Genomic DNA, 15,578 nt, shown 5'->3' on the forward strand with positions numbered 1-15,578 from the left:
AAGCAGATGTTCTGTCTTCTCTGCTTGACTGAGTTCCTTAACAGCGGGTCATAGTCACTGGTATATATAGCAAAGAGTAGGGCTCACTAAGGTTCCACAACAAATGAATGAATTAATCAATGAATACGAGTCTTGACCATCTCACCTAGCTGTTGAGAAAACCACACATACTCCCATAAACGCGTTTTCCAGTTAATGTGCAAAACAGACATAGCCGTAATGGAGGCCAGTTAACTCAGCGTCCCTCCCTCCGTCAGCCTACACTACAATTGAAAAAATCCCGATTACGACTAAAAGTGTCTCGAGAGCACGAAAGTGCAGCTTTCTTCAGTACTCTTCGCTAACACGAACACACTCTGCCTGTGGGAGAACTCGGCGGCTGGGAAGCAGAACTGGAGTCGGCGTTGGTCCGAGGTGTTGTTCGGGGGGAGGTGAATCCCGCCGGCAACAGGCAGCGGTTAGGGCCGTTACTCACCATTTCTCGGGACGCCAAACTGGGGCTGGCGGAGTACCGAATTGAAGAGCATCTGGGCCGGAGGAAAACTTTCAACTGAGGGAAAAGCCGTGGAAATGCCCCCAGATTCAGCAGAAATCTTAAGTGGCGTCCCTTAGAACACGACTAGTTATTGCCTCCAACTCCCGCCACCGTAAGCCCCGGCCACCAAACTCCCCGCCAAACTGACGTCACGCCCTCTGATTGGCTCCCGCCGCGGCGTCCGGGCGCGTCCGAGTCACTTCCCCCTTCGAATCCCCGCCTCCTTTTCTCCCAGCCGCGGGAACCTGGAGTTCCTGAGCTCCCTGAGCGCCTGCGCAGGGCGCCGCAGAGGCGCTGGCGAACGGCGGGGAGACCAGAGCGCATGCGTAACACGGCTTGACAGAGCGCGGAGGAAAAATCCGCGAGAAGGTGGTGGAAGAAGATGGCGGTGCTGGGCAGGGTTTGCAATCTTTCTGAATAGGCTGGTCGAGTAACTATTCGGGTCATGGCGTCAAACTCAACTAAGTCTTTTCTGGCAGATGCCGGCTATGGCGAACAGGAGCTGGATGCTAACTCTGCCCTTATGGAATTAGACAAAGGTATTCGAAAGAGCGGGCTGAGCAGGTGAAACGCATGTGGGGGGAAGTGGCGCCCCCAGGCGGTGGTAGCCTCGGGAAGAGCCGGGAAGGCGCAAGCGCCTATCTTCCCTGGGCTGGGGCGGGCGCTGGGGCTGGAGCCAGTGCTTTTGGTGAGTCCAGGGCTTTTGCCGCTTTGCGAGATTGCCGGGAAATTGCAGCGTTGTTACATTGGCCTCGTACAGGTGAAAAAGTAGCGAGTGGGGGCCGTTTTGACCCCTTGAGGGCACAGTCTCCCGATTTTCCAAGCAGTTTCTAAAAATGATAAATTGAAATTGTGAAATTATTTTTCAGTATGTTCAGTTGAGACCAGGACTTCACCAAGAGTGCTGAATAATAATCTTGCACCGACTTATAACGATTCACTTGATTTCTGTAATTCTTACCTGCCGGTTATTAGGCAGGTTAAAAATAGGGCCAAGACCATCCGAAAATCAGAGCCCCTGCTCATTCTCTGCAGACGGATTCCACGAGTTCTTTTTCCTTACGGGAGTTGGAGTGGTGGGAGCTTGGTGTAGTAGTAGGAGCTTTGGGTAGACTGAGTTGAATTCTCATATTGTTCATTTTATGATCCTGGACAGGTCACCTAAGTTAACCTAACCTTGGTTTTTTTTCTGTGCAAAGTGGGTAAAGTACCATTGAGCTAGCAAGATTGTTGTAAATATTGTGATATAATGGTATGCAAAAGAAGCCTTTATTAAATGCAAAAGAGATTTGCCTTCTTTCTTAGATATGGATATGGGAGGCAAGGGCAGATACTTGTCAGTAAAGAACTGAAGTATTAAAATGAAACCTTTGTTTTCAGTGTACTTAAATGATTTTTATTGAATGGGGGAACCATTTTGTCACCTGGTATCCAGTTAATTTTTAATTAACTACAACCAGTGTGTAATATATTAAGAACTAGAGGTTAGAAGGATTTTTCTTAAAGTCCACTTTGAGCCACTTCCCAGCTCTCCGACTTGGACACTATCTTATACTTTTTGAGGACTCTTTTATGTTGTTTGTTTTTTAACCTGTAAACATTTACAGCGGGTTCGTCTAGATAAGAGTTTCTCAGACTTTTTAAAAAAGCTTTTAACTCCTTTTGATCAACGTAAAAATGCAACAGCACTCCAATGAGATATTCCTTTGGTTGAGTCACAGTATCTTTAGTGCAGGTCCATCAGCCAAGAAAATGATGTTGTGCTTTGATTTCTCAACAAATCTATGGGGACTTTTCCCTCTAAAATATAAAGTCATAACATTAAATGTGTTTTTTATACACTACATAATCTTTTCCTCCCCATTGTGATAGTTCCTTCCTTATTACCCTCTTAAGAGTTGCAGGTCTGGATATCTAAAATTCCTACTAATCCTATAAAGACATTTTCTACCACTGTGGTCCAGGTGGACTCATCCCATAATGACAGTAGAGCAGTGGTGTAGAACAGAATTGGGATGGGACTTTGAAGAAATGAGAAATCTAGAATTGTTTAATTCCAAAAAACTTGAAGTTGTAGTAAGAAAAAATATAACACAATTTTTCCTTCTTAAAAGTTGAAATAGGAATATTTCAGATCTGTAAAATATATAGGTGGCTATTGAGTGTAAACCAGGTGTCTGTCCTAGATACTAAGTGATGGTGTTAAATCCTCCCAGCAGTGTCTTGGGTGAGTATTTTACAGGTAGAATTTGATGTGGGGTTACTTGAATGCATGGATGCTCCACAGATACTGAGGGACTACTGTAGTGAGGAGGCAATTGTATCAATAACAATCCAGGGAAAAGAGAAGAGTGGCTTGGGCCAGGGTGGTTACAGTGAGGCTGTGTGAAGTGCTGAGATTCTGAATCTATTTTGAAGGTATAGCCAACAAGAGTAGCTAATGAATTGGATGAGAATGTGAGAGTTAAGTAGTCAGGAGAAACTCAGAGGTTTTTGGTCTGAGCTACTGGAAGTATGTATTGCCATTTACTGAGTGGATGAAAATCAAATCAGTTTGAGATTGTTAAATTTGAGATGTCTCTTAGACATCCAGATGGAGATGTTGGGTAGGCAGTTAGATATACAGATGTGATACTTGAACTCCATTATAAAGAAATATTTGTAGCACTAGTGTCAAGAAATACACTTGGGAAATGGTGCCATTTATAACCTGTTATATGTTTATAACCATTGCATTTTGTTCCGAGCATTTTGAGCAAGCATGGCAGTAAGCAACTTGTTTCTGATCTCTCTAGGAATAAATGGATGCTCTGGGGTTTTTTTGTGTGTTTTTTGCGGTACGCGGTCCTCTCACTGTTGTGGCCTCTCCTGTTGTGGAGCACAGGCTCCGGACGCGCAGGCTCCTCGGCCGAGGCTCACGGGGCCCAGCCGCTCCGCGGCATGTGGGATCTTCCCAGACCGGGGCACGAACCCGTGTCCCCTGCATCGGCAGGCGGATTCTCAACCACTGCGCCACCAGGGAAGCCCATGGATGCTCTTTTAAAGCTGACTTAACTCTGTTCATTTAGGATGTAGTTATTAACAGGAAAATCATCATTCATATAATAGCCATTAAGTCATTCAACAAATATTTACTGATCATCTACACTGTGTTAGGCACTCAGACTTGGGGCTGTATTAGTGAACAAAACAGCTTTAAGAAGCTCACATGAGGCAGACAGGGCTAGATCAAATATGGCCTTGTTAGGACAAGAAGTTTGGATTTATGCAAAGTGCATTGGGAAGACATTGAAAGTTTTTAAGCAGAGGACTGACATGGATTTGTTTACATTTTTGAAGGTCACTTTAGCTCCTATGTAGAGGTCGTTTTGCCTTCCCTTTTTTAAAGTTTTAAGCTGATAACCATGCTGCCTGAGCTGTGAAGATAGAGCAGAGTTAAGTGTCAAATCAAGTATAACTTATGTATATATGACACATTTCATAATCAATCATTTCTATAATATAGGTATTACAAAGGACATATCTCCCATAATTTACTCAGTGTAACTTTAACTAATGTAACTTCTACACTGTCCGTCTAAAGATTTTTAAGTCAGCTGATGGGAAGTTGTCCCAGTGATTTAGGAAAACTTATGCAAGATCTTCACCCTGGGTGAAAAGGAGAGTCTACCTTAAATGACGTCACTCAGCCTATCTGCTTTCTGTAAGGTTAGCCTTGTGGGGGGGATGAGATCCAAGAGCAATGGGGAAGAGAGTGGTTTCCCTTTCTTGCACCTGGGCAATGAGAAGGGAGGAAATGTAGGGGGTGGAGTTGCTGTCTGAGTTGTTGGTGAACTTAATGTTGCATGGAAAACTTGATGGTATGTTCAATGAAAAAGTTAATTATGAAATAGGAAATTGATGTAAATCAGGACAACTATCTGTTTTCCCTTAGATGCTGTCACTTCACCTATGTTCCAAAACATCTGAATTCTCAGACTGTGGAAGAGACCACAGGTTGCTTTTACTCTGTCCATATTGGCACAGATGTAGTTGGTATTATGATAAACAAATATGAGGCCTTGTGAGTATCCCCATATCCCCTACTAAAGAGGGAGGTCTGTGCAGCCAAGTTTGTACCAAGTGACTAATTCCAGGCCATAAGTGATTCAGAAGTGGACATGTGACCCACACTGAGTCAATCAAATTCTTTCTCTTGAGAATCTGTACTACCAGACCAAACTTGTGGCAGTGTGGCAGTATTGAGAAGTGGACCTGTAAGATCATGTAGAATTAAGGTCAGACTCTTAACTCAAAGCCACATAAAAACCAGCATTATAAAGGACTGATTCTTAAAGCCTGGCTGGTGATCCCTTGATGGTCTATGAACTGATCCAAAAATCCAAGGCCCTACTTTAGTTCTTACTGAAATCCATAGACTCATTTTTACATATGGCTAAAAGCTATTATCTTGTAACTTACAAAGTAAGTGATTAAATATTTCTAAAAGTTGGTATTCATAAAAATAATTTATGAGTCTAAATCAATATTTGTGCATATTGCACAATATTGCATACATTCTCACCATATATATTTACAGATTCTAAAGTTTGGGGGAAGGATGCTTTATTATTAATGCATCATCAGTTGAATTGACTATCCTATTAGTTGTTTTTATTCTTGCTTTTTAAATATAATTTACTGAGATGTTACTGTGATCAGTTTACTAAGCTGTTGTGAGATTGCCTTCGTATAATGTGTGGTGCATACTTGTGTTTGTATTTCTCCCCTCCCCACCTCATTTTTAATGAATAGACTTTAAGATGTTATGGTTTAAGATGTTAGGGTATTATGATTCCATTTTGAATCATTCTCACCCTTTAGCTAAAGGAAATGTATACAACAAATTCTCCTAAAGTGTGCTTGCATAGTAGTGTGTATTAGCAGTGTTCTTTGTAGTGGATATTAGTCATATTGGTGGTCACTTAGCATCTTGTGAACATTCTAAGCTTGAGGAATGGCCCACACCACAAGCACTGTCTCATCAAGGTGGAAGCAAAAGCTCACTTTCCTAGTTTCCCTTTTAAGAGTGCAGGAGAGAATTCCCTGGCCGTCCAGTGGTTAGGACTCCACGCCCTCACTGCCGAGGGCCCAGGTTCAATCCCTGGCTGGGGAACTAAGATCCCCACAAGTGGTGCGGCCAAAAAAAAAGCACAGGGTGTGAACTAGGCTCTGCCAATCAGACAGATCTCCAGGCTCTGTGATTTAGTTTAGAGATGCAAGAAGGCAGAGTTGAAGAGTACTTGCAGTTTTCTTGGCAGCAGCAGTGGCTGCAGTGTCCATAGTGTACAGTAGTAGCAGCAATGGCTACTACATTCTTAGATGATAGGAGCGCTAATTATAGCATCTGGTGCTTTCCAACAACAATAGTTTACCTCATCTAATCAGTTTGGCAGTGTGGAGTTAGGTGTTCTTAGGAGTTTTGCCTTAAAACTGCTTATTACTTTAATAAACACTCAATAAAAACTCATTTCCTGCCTAATCATCAGAGTTAGCTTCTGTTGCTTGCAGCTAAGAAGTCTTTTGACTGATACATGCTACCTAGCAATGTATGCTGTTTTGAAAACTTGACTGATGTGTCACAAATCCCAGGTTTACCATAATTTATGTTATTTCTCTTCAATTCCTTGGAATTTGTCATCCCTCAGAATTATACCACTCTGAAATCCCATTCAAATATCTCTTCTTTAATCTTAACCTCTGTCCTCTAGTTGCTTGCTAGAAATGCATTTTAGCATAATAATTAGGACCAGATTGCCAGGATTTGAATTCCATCTCTGCCATTTATTAGCCATTGTGTCTTAGGCAAGTCGCTTAACTATTCTTTACCTGAGTCCTCATCTTTAAAATGGGAATTATTGAATAATACCTAGCTTCTGTGAGTATAGTGAGAGCTTAATACATGTAAAATGCTTACTAGAGTATCTGGCACAGAATAAGCACTTAATATGCATCATCATCATCGTCATGATTAACTGCTACTTTAACCATTCTTTATTTCATTCAGACCTCAGTATACTTACCTCTCTACTTCCCTTACCTCTCAGTCCCTTTGTGTTTTTACTTCTTTATCCAGCTTAGATTTTATGGTCCCTCATTTCATTAATTTCATTAAGTTTCTTACCAGTACTTTATATTCTCATCCAAGGTTCTATTTTAGTCATGTGTGCCCAAAGGCAGCCAAAAATTGCTGGAGAATGTCATACAACTTGGTATGTGGCTATTATCAGAAATGACACAAGCCCAAACTGGCCTTCAACACAGACCTGCAATACTACAATGTTTCTTTAGTCAGGATTCTCTCACCTTCTTTAGTGACATTTCAGATCTTTAAATTTTCAAAAAAAAACCCAAACCCCAGAAATCCTGGGTTTTATGTGGAATCTCATTTCATTTTTAATGTTTGACAATGAATTCAAAACCTTTGAAAACATTGTATCATAAAATTACTCTGAGGGCCAGATTCAGCAGCCTACTAGTTTTCAGTCAAATAAGATTAAGTGGCAGAGGATAGCTTGAGGATCTACTCGCCTACCTTCGCAAAACAGCGAAATAGATGCCTGGGCCCCCACTATAGAGATTTGGTAGGTTGGAGAGGAACCCTAGCATAGACATTTTTGAAAAATTTCACAAATGTTTCTGATGCAGAATCAGACCTGATAAACCACTAGCATAGCAAAATGTTCTGCACATTTTAAATGAGAAATACGTTTAGAATAATGAATTTCATTGCTGCCAAATGGATTTTGACTGAATAAGCAATTTATGGACAACTTATTTTAGTTCTTCCTAGTCTACCTGCATGTTGCAACTAAGTTGAGCACTCTTTAACTCCAGGCACTGAAAAGGAAGAGATCTCTGTTGCTTTGGTGGGAGAATAAAAAGTAAAATGTAGAAACAGCAGTCACATCCTTCCACAGTGGGTCTTACAGTGACATTCTTATGATCATTGGTCTTCTGATCAGGGTATTTTTCCTCAGATTTGTTGTAGCTAGCAACGGAAGTACAGTGAATAACCTCTTAAACCCCTCTAAGAATAAGATCTGCTTGTGCTGAGCTGCTATTTTCAGGTGCTTGGCTTATACTGGAGTTGGAATTGGCCTAGAGCAAGCAAGCTGGGTACTATACTGCCCCAGCCTAGGATTGTTGGTTGCTGCATTGCAGGCCTTAATGCACTTCTCTCTTCTCTTGTACCCTAGCTTCTGACCTTGTGAGCCAGCCTAGCTTCTCATTTCCTCTCTCATAAAACCCATACCAGAAAATAAGCGAAACATTTACTATTCTTTAGCTCATGTACCCTGATGGCTCTGTTATAGGAATGAGGGTCTACTTTATCTTAAAGAAATAAAATTTAACCACACTAGAGAAATCAAAACCTTTCTTTGACCAGATGCAAAATTATCTTTGGTACATTTTAAATCAGCATGTTTAAGTAAATGATTTGGTCTGTGGTTCTGTTTTTAAAGGGAAGGTAAAGTGGATTATATTCTGTTGAGGACATTCCCTGTATGTAGACCACTTCCTACTTTACCTTTTTCATTCCAACCAAGGTTAATTTATTACAAACAGAACTTTACTATCCTTTGTATCACTCAACTCTTGAGAAGAGAAGGAAGCAAGTCCAATTACTGTGGGTTCTCCCAGCATTCCTTTCTCCCAGCATTCCCTTCCCCCAGCACACGTACATAAGCACACATCTCTTCCTTCTCTGTTCTCACACCTCCATCCTCGGACTTGCCTTTCTTTTTCTCCCCTTCCCTGGTGTCCTTCAGTGCCCTATCTGCGTGTCCCTTGACCCCTTTTTCAAGGATACAGGAGCCATTGCCAGTAACCTACAGTGTCTCTGTTGGTACTGTGCATTTTGTGGGAAGAAAACTCCTAGATCTTCTAGTGGCAGTTCTTGTGTGTATGGAAGTTGGTTGGTGGGTGAGGGGTGTAGGGAGAAGGGAGCAGACAAAGAAGGGGTATGTTCTAAATATCTCAGTTAGAAATTAGAGTTAATTTTGAATTAATTTTCCCAGAGGAACTTTTATTGTAAGTGGTTATTAGATTATGGAGTACTATGAGTACTGATAGTGCTATATTTTTTCCTATGAGGAAATATTTTCCAAGTACCAAGTAACTAACATGAGTGTACCTATAGAACTTAACTCATTAGTAAGTTGTAGAAATTGCATGTGCAGATTTACTTTGTGGTTGTCTTATGTATTGGAACAAAGTGGCAACCAGTAAAGAGCCCTCTGTCAACTGGGGGAAAACCGCACAACATAAGAGCTGTGATTTGAGTTTTATTCAGTGTCTTACTGATGACTATAGCCTTGGAGACAGCCTTCCAGATGGCTCTGAGGAACTGCTCTGAAGAGGCAGAGGGAGAGGTCAGGATACATGTGATTTTGGCTAAGGAGTATGTGCAATCCAACATATGTCTCGGTAGAAGGTTACTGCTAGTCTAAGGAACAGATATCTCAGTTAATGATTTTAGTGCTTTTCTAAGTGTGGGAAGATGCAAGAATCTGGGTTCATAAAAATTTGTTTTTCCTGAAATATAACTATCTAAGGGCCTGTTTTGCCTGTTTTCCGTAAAGCACAGAGTGCCTCATCTTGTTCTTTGTCCTAAATTCCTTTCAGGGTGTGCTGTAGGTCAGCGACTTAATCTTTGTAGAGCTGAATGGCAAGTGACATTCCTTGTTTTACACCTCAGACAAACATTTCCTTTGTCATTTTTTAACAGTGAACAAACTTTACTGAACAGAGATGTTCTAGGGCACTTATTCTTGTGCAGATATAATCAGCATTTTGTAAATGGCAAAATACTAAAAGAAAAATATTTGAAGGTGTTACTGTTAATTTCATATCAAGATACTCATTCTTAATGAAATTTTTAAGGATTGAATATTAACTCCTTTTATTTGTTGGATTTTTTAAAAAATCAGATTCATTGAGGGAATTCCCTGACGGTCCAGTGGTTAGGATCCGGCGCTTTCACTGCTGAGGGCCCAGGTTCAACCCCTGTTTGGGGAACTAAGATTGCACAAGCTGTGTGCGGCATGGGGAAAAAAAAATCAGATTTCATTGAGGTATAATTTGTATATAATAAAATCCACCAAATGTATGCAGTCATGAAACCACTACCTAGAACAATTCTTCCACTCCCAAAACTTGCCCTGTGCCCCTTTGTGGTCAGTTCTCTTTCTTTAGCTTCTGGCAACCACTTTCTGCTTTCTATTCCCATAGTTTTGCCTTTTCCAGAATGTCATATACAGTAGTCTTTTGGGACTGACTTCTTTCACTTAGCATAATGATTTTGAGATCCACCCATGTTGTTGTATCAGTAATCGGTTTCTTTTTATTGCTGAGTATGAGTCCATTGTATGGACCACAGTTTGTTTATTCATTCACCAGTTGATAGACTTGGTTGGGTTGTTTCCAGTTTGGGGCTATTACGAATTATGTTGCTGTGAACATTTGCATACAGATCTTTGTATGGACAGATGTTTTCAATTCACTTAGGTAAATATTTGGAAGTAAGATTGCTGAGTGTATAATAAGTGTATATTTACCTTGATAAGAAATGACCAAACTGTTTTCCAAAGAACTGTATAGTTTTGCATTTCCACCAGCAATGTATGAGTTTTAGTTGCTCTATATCCTCTTAGCACTTGGTATTGTCGGTCTTTTTTGCCATTCTAATTGATGTGTAGTGGTGTCTTACTGTGGTTTTTAATTTACATTTCATGGATGACTAACAATGATGAGCATCTGTTCAAGTGCTTATGTTTGCCATCCTTATTCCCTCTTTAGTGAAATTTCTCTTCAAATCTTTCCCATTTAAAAAAATTAAGTTTTCTTTTTATTGAGATACAAGAACTATGGATAAAGTCCTTTATCAGATACATGTTCTATAAGTATTTTCTTCCAGTATGTGGCTTGTTTTTTTATTCTCTTAACAGTATATTTTGAAGAGTTTTTTGTTTTAATAAATTTATTTATTTATTTATTTTTGGCTGCAGTGGGTCTTCGTTGCTGCGCACGGGCTTTCTCTAGTTGCAGCAAGTGAGGGCTACTGTCCATTGCGGTGCACGGGCTTCTCATTGCGGTGGCTTCTCTTGTTGTGGAGCATGGGCTCTAGGTGCGCAGGCTTTAGTAGTTGTGGCACGCGGGCCCAGTAGTTGTGGCTTGCGGGCTCTAGAGCTCAGGCTCAGTAGTCGTGGCACACAGGCTTAGTTGAGCTCCACAGCATGTGGGATCTTCCCGGACCAGGGCTCGAACCCGTGTCCCCTACATTGCCAGGCGGATTCTTAACCACTGTGCCACTAGGGCCACCAGGGAAGCCGAAGAGCAGAAGTTTTTAATTTTGATAGAGTTTAACTTATCACTTTTTAATTTTATGATGTTTTTAATCTAAAAACTCCACTTTTTTTGGTTTTATCTAAGAATTCTTTGCTTAACCTAAGCTTATAAAGATTTCCTCTGTATTTTCTTCTATATAATTTATAATTTTAGCTCTTACATTTAGGTCTATGGTTCATTTTGAGTTAATTTTTGTATATGGTGCAAATTAAGGATTGAGTTTCTTTTTTTCTTTTCTTTTTTTAAATTTCCCTTCTGATTTCTTCTTTCACCCTTTCACTTCTTTCAGTGATTCATCTTATTGATTATAAGTGTGTTGCTGAATTTCCAAATATTTGGGAATTTTTAGATATTTTTCTCTTACTGATTTTTAATTTAATTCCATTATGGTCAGAGAACATACATAGTATGATTTCAGTCCTTTTAAATTTGTTGAGGTTTACTTATGGCCCCAAATATTTTATCAACTCAGTCTTTTTTAAAAAAGTTTCTTTTTCATTATTCTGTATCTAAAAGTGACACTTTACCAAATTACTATTTCATATGCCATTTTTATTTTTGAAAAGGTAATGAGTTACAATTATACTTTACTTAATTGTTAAGAATGATTATTACTTTACTGTGTAAATAATTTTACTCTGTAATACTGTGTTGATATTTGCTATTTTTGCCTTATTGTAGCCACAAATTTGTAATCTGTTCTTCCCTTTTTATGCTCTTCATAGGTCTAAGGTCTGGCAAACTTGGTGAACAGTGTGAAGCAGTTGTCCGCTTTCCCAGGCTCTTTCAGAAGTATCCATTCCCCATTCTCATCAATTCTGCTTTCCTAAAGTTAGCTGATGTTTTCAGAGTTGGGTAAGTCTTTTTAAGGCCTTGGTGTCCTAAAGCACATTGTTCCTATTTCTTTATTTTATATTGTGGTCTGTATTCTTTTTGGCTTTTAGGGCTTCCACATGGTTCATTACCATTTTAATGGATGCACATGGCAATTTGCAACAAATTTTGGTGTGAAATTTAATGGCATTTTAAGCAAAAGTGAAGGATATAAGTCAGAGAGTACTTATTTCTTTGGGGGACAGGATTATTCAAAATTAAGACAACCTTAGTATATTACTGTATATTTCGGAAATATCTGTGGCTTTGTGCAGATAGTTTGGAGAAGTTTCTGATTTAACAGTTTATTTTATAACGTGAAATTACATGTTACATGAGATTATGGGTCACTGTGAAGTGCCTGAAACATGTAAGCAAGCACTGAATATACACCTATTTTTTTCCCTCTGCCATTCCCTCTCCCACTTCTTTCCACCCTTCTCCATGCATTCATGTGCTTATACACACACCAGATCAGACTTGGAGAAATGATGTTGTAGAATTAGCTTGAGAGGAAGATGACCATCTCCTTGGTTATAATATGACTGAGGAGATTGAGTTTGGGTCCAGGGCTTCTCTTTATGTTACTACTGTTTTGGTGCCTTGCAGTAGGACTGCAGGCTTTGCTAACTGCTTATGCTTAGTACGCATCTCATGTACAGTTGGCCCTCTGCAACTAAGCATTCTGCATCCATGGGTTCTACCAACCGTGGGTCAAAAATATTTGGAAAAAAAATTCCAGAAAGTTCCAAAAAGCAAAACTTGAGTTTGCCACACATTGGCAACTATTTACATTGTATTTACATTTATTTATATAGCATTTATATTGTATTAGGTATTGTAAATAATCTAGAGATGATTTAAAAGTGTGTGGGAGGATGTGCAAATACTATGCCATTTTGTATAAGGGATTCGAGTCTCCAAGGGTTTTGGTATGGCAGGAGGTAGTCTGGAACCAGTCCCCCTCCCCACCATGGATATCACAGGATGACTCTACAGACTAACTCTTTCAGTGGTAAGACAGAGAATATTAAGATTGAAAAACATTGGCCTATTGCTAAAATTTATTAATATCATTAGTGTTACTTTGATTCCTAATTAAATATTACTTTATAAAGTGGTCTAATTTATTTTATCTGTGGTTTTTCATAGAAACAATTTCCTGAGGCTATGTGTTCTTAAAGTTACTCAACAAAGTGAGAAGCATTTGGAGAAGATTCTAAATGTGGATGAATTTGTGAAGAGGATTTTCTCTGTGATTCATAGTAATGATCCTGTAGCAAGAGCCATCACACTCCGGTATACTGTTATGCTAATGAGTCACCACAAGATTGTTTGAGTTGTGATTATATATCCCCAAAAGGCAATATATTTACTTTTATCATTTTGAATATTAAGAATTTATTTTTATTTTTTCTACTAACAGTCACTGAGAAAATATGGTAACCATCCTAATCTGTAAATGCCTTGCAGCTAACCATCTATGATACTGTTTTGGTAACTTACGTTTGAAATATTTCTCTTTGTGGGTGGATCCTCTGATCTGATAACTCTAAGGTGAATGTGGCTTAGCCTCAGCTTATTATGAACTTTTACCTTCCTGACCTTGTTCTACTGTTTCATGTCAGTTTTCTGTATTCATCCTTGGTTATGTGCTTGTTTTTGTATATGATAATTTATATCTGGACTCCTTGGAGAATGCCAGATATAACCATCTTAGTTTCTTCAACCTTTTCTTTTCTTTCTTGGCATTAAAAAAAATTTTTTTTTAAGTTTTGTTAGAATTTCATTTTGTAAGCCTTATATCCAGCTTGAACCAATATCCTCATTTTAGGTCTATCATCTGTGAAATTATATGCATAATTTTTGGATTGTTTGAAACTCACTTTCCTAAACTCTTCCTTCCTCAATTCTGATATGAGCCCCAGGGAGCATTCTCCTTTCTTCTCTTGATATTGAGGAGAGATTTGAAAATCATGATACAAGTAATCACTGATGTTGAAAAACAGACTGGGAAGTCTTACTTTTTACTTTGCGGATCTGCTTAATAACAAAAGTATTGAACTCTTAATGCTTTGCTAAAATGGACTTCTTTATACAACATTGGAAAATTGATACTTTGATGCTTTAATAATTTAAAAGTTTCTTTTTCTGGGCTCTCTTTGGTACTCGGCATGTACTTCAAGGTGATTCTTAAAAGTTTTGCTTGTGTTAAATAAGCCATGTTAGTTTTTCTGACATATTGAAGTATGGAAAAGTGTTTAGAATTTGAGTTACTGCTTGATTTCTAAAATTGATACTTTATTAACCTGAGATTTATGGAATGACCTGTAAACTTTAGTTTTGGTAATTTAGCTTTGCCTGTTTCTTCCTTTTCTGACCTTGAGCTTATTGTATTTCCATTCTTCTTGGGTTTCTCTGTTTGTGCAGGATGTTGGGAAGTCTGGCATCAATAATTCCTGAGAGGAAGAATGCTCATCATAGTATTCGTCAGAGTCTGGATTCACATGATAACGTAGAAGTTGAAGCTGCTGTTTTTGCTGCTGCTAACTTCTCTGCACAGTCAAAGTAAGCGTAGGCCTTTTATAATTTCGCTTCCCAGGAAGAGGTTTTGAAGGAGTAACTCATCTGTGTATGTAAAACACTAAGGGATACAGAAAAATGTAAATTGCAAAGTGTATTTTCCAAGAGGATTTCCGTCATGTTGGGAAAACAGGACTTAAATCCATAAAACAGAAAAGTTAAGTACAGATGTTGGCATTAACTGTAAATGAAATTAGAGTTTCCAGAAGGACAGGCTCAGCATGGGATTAGAGTAGTTGGGGAAGGCTTCACTGGGGAGCAGAAGCTTTGTCTGCTGAACAGCCTTCCCCAGACATACAGTCCTAATACTAAATTGCTGCTTTCTTGCTGTCCTCTCAAGTTTAGCTTTTTGGCAGTAGAACTGTGCACAGTTTGACAGAGACAGTAACTTGAGTTGAAACCAATTTTAATTTCTTTGGGATGTCATGGTCTACTATCTTACAAAACAGTATATCTCTCTGTGTGTGTGTGTGTGTGTGTGTCTGTGTGGTGTGTATATATATATTTTTTTGATGAAATGTTGACCATCGTTTTATTACTGTGTTTGACTTGCTTGATTATCCTCTCTAAAAAATAAATATTATTCCCTTTAGTGACTGATGGGGAGGTAGCATTGCTTTCTGGAGGACATTTTGGTAAAAATATGTATTTTGCTTCAAACATGTGCATTCCTTTCACCTAGAAAATCCACTTATAAAAACTTATCCTAAGGAGGCAGCAATATGTACTGATATTTACTAACAAGGGTTATAGGGTTATAGTAACCAAAAAAATTAGTAACAACTTAAATTCCAACCAGTGTGCTAGTAAGATATATGTGACCGTACAACGAAATACTATATCAGCTTTTGTAATGCATATATTTTAGAAATGTATTTGGACATACGTTACATAATAGGTTATATGATATTATAGATTTATTTAAAAAACAAGTATTTATATTTATGGAATAGAAAAAAGACTAGAAGGATATATATCGAAGTATTATCTCTGATTGGTAAGATGGTTATCTTATTTTTGTTTTCTTTTTTACAAATTTCTGTATATCCTGCTAGGAGCAAGTTTTGGTTTTATAATCAGATGACTAATGAATTTTATTTAATAAAAAGTAGCATTTACGGGCTTCCCTGGTGGCGCAGTGGTTGAGAGTCCGCCTGCCGATGCAGGGGACACGGGTTCGTGCCCCGGTCTGGGAAGA

The 15,578-nt window shown here is 38.9% G+C and overlaps 2 protein-coding genes across 3 annotated transcripts in view; one reads left to right on the forward strand and one right to left on the reverse strand.

The window, feature by feature from the left end:
• Positions 1-866, reverse strand: part of DTL (denticleless E3 ubiquitin protein ligase adapter) — a 40,080-nt gene extending 39,214 nt beyond the window's left edge. Inside the window, exon 1 of one of the 2 annotated variants that reach the window (XM_007451312.1) lies at positions 476-866. In XM_007451312.1, the coding sequence (XP_007451374.1) occupies positions 476-527 (52 nt within the window). In that variant the 5' untranslated portion in view covers positions 528-866. The remainder of the gene's footprint in view (positions 1-475) is intronic. The other variant, XM_007451313.1, reaches the window with a different exon arrangement.
• A 10-nt stretch (positions 867-876) lies between these two features.
• INTS7 (integrator complex subunit 7) overlaps positions 877-15,578 on the forward strand; it is a 92,817-nt gene continuing 78,115 nt past the window's right edge. The window contains 4 exon segments of the mRNA XM_007451314.1: positions 877-1,074; positions 11,650-11,779; positions 12,950-13,096; positions 14,228-14,365. Of these exon segments, the coding sequence (XP_007451376.1) occupies positions 981-1,074; positions 11,650-11,779; positions 12,950-13,096; positions 14,228-14,365 (509 nt within the window). The 5' untranslated portion in view covers positions 877-980.

The sequence above is a fragment of the Lipotes vexillifer genome, unplaced genomic scaffold (genome assembly GCF_000442215.2).
Source record: "Lipotes vexillifer unplaced genomic scaffold, Lipotes_vexillifer_v1.1 scaffold570, whole genome shotgun sequence".
In the NCBI taxonomy this organism is placed as follows: Eukaryota; Metazoa; Chordata; class Mammalia; order Artiodactyla; family Lipotidae; genus Lipotes; species Lipotes vexillifer.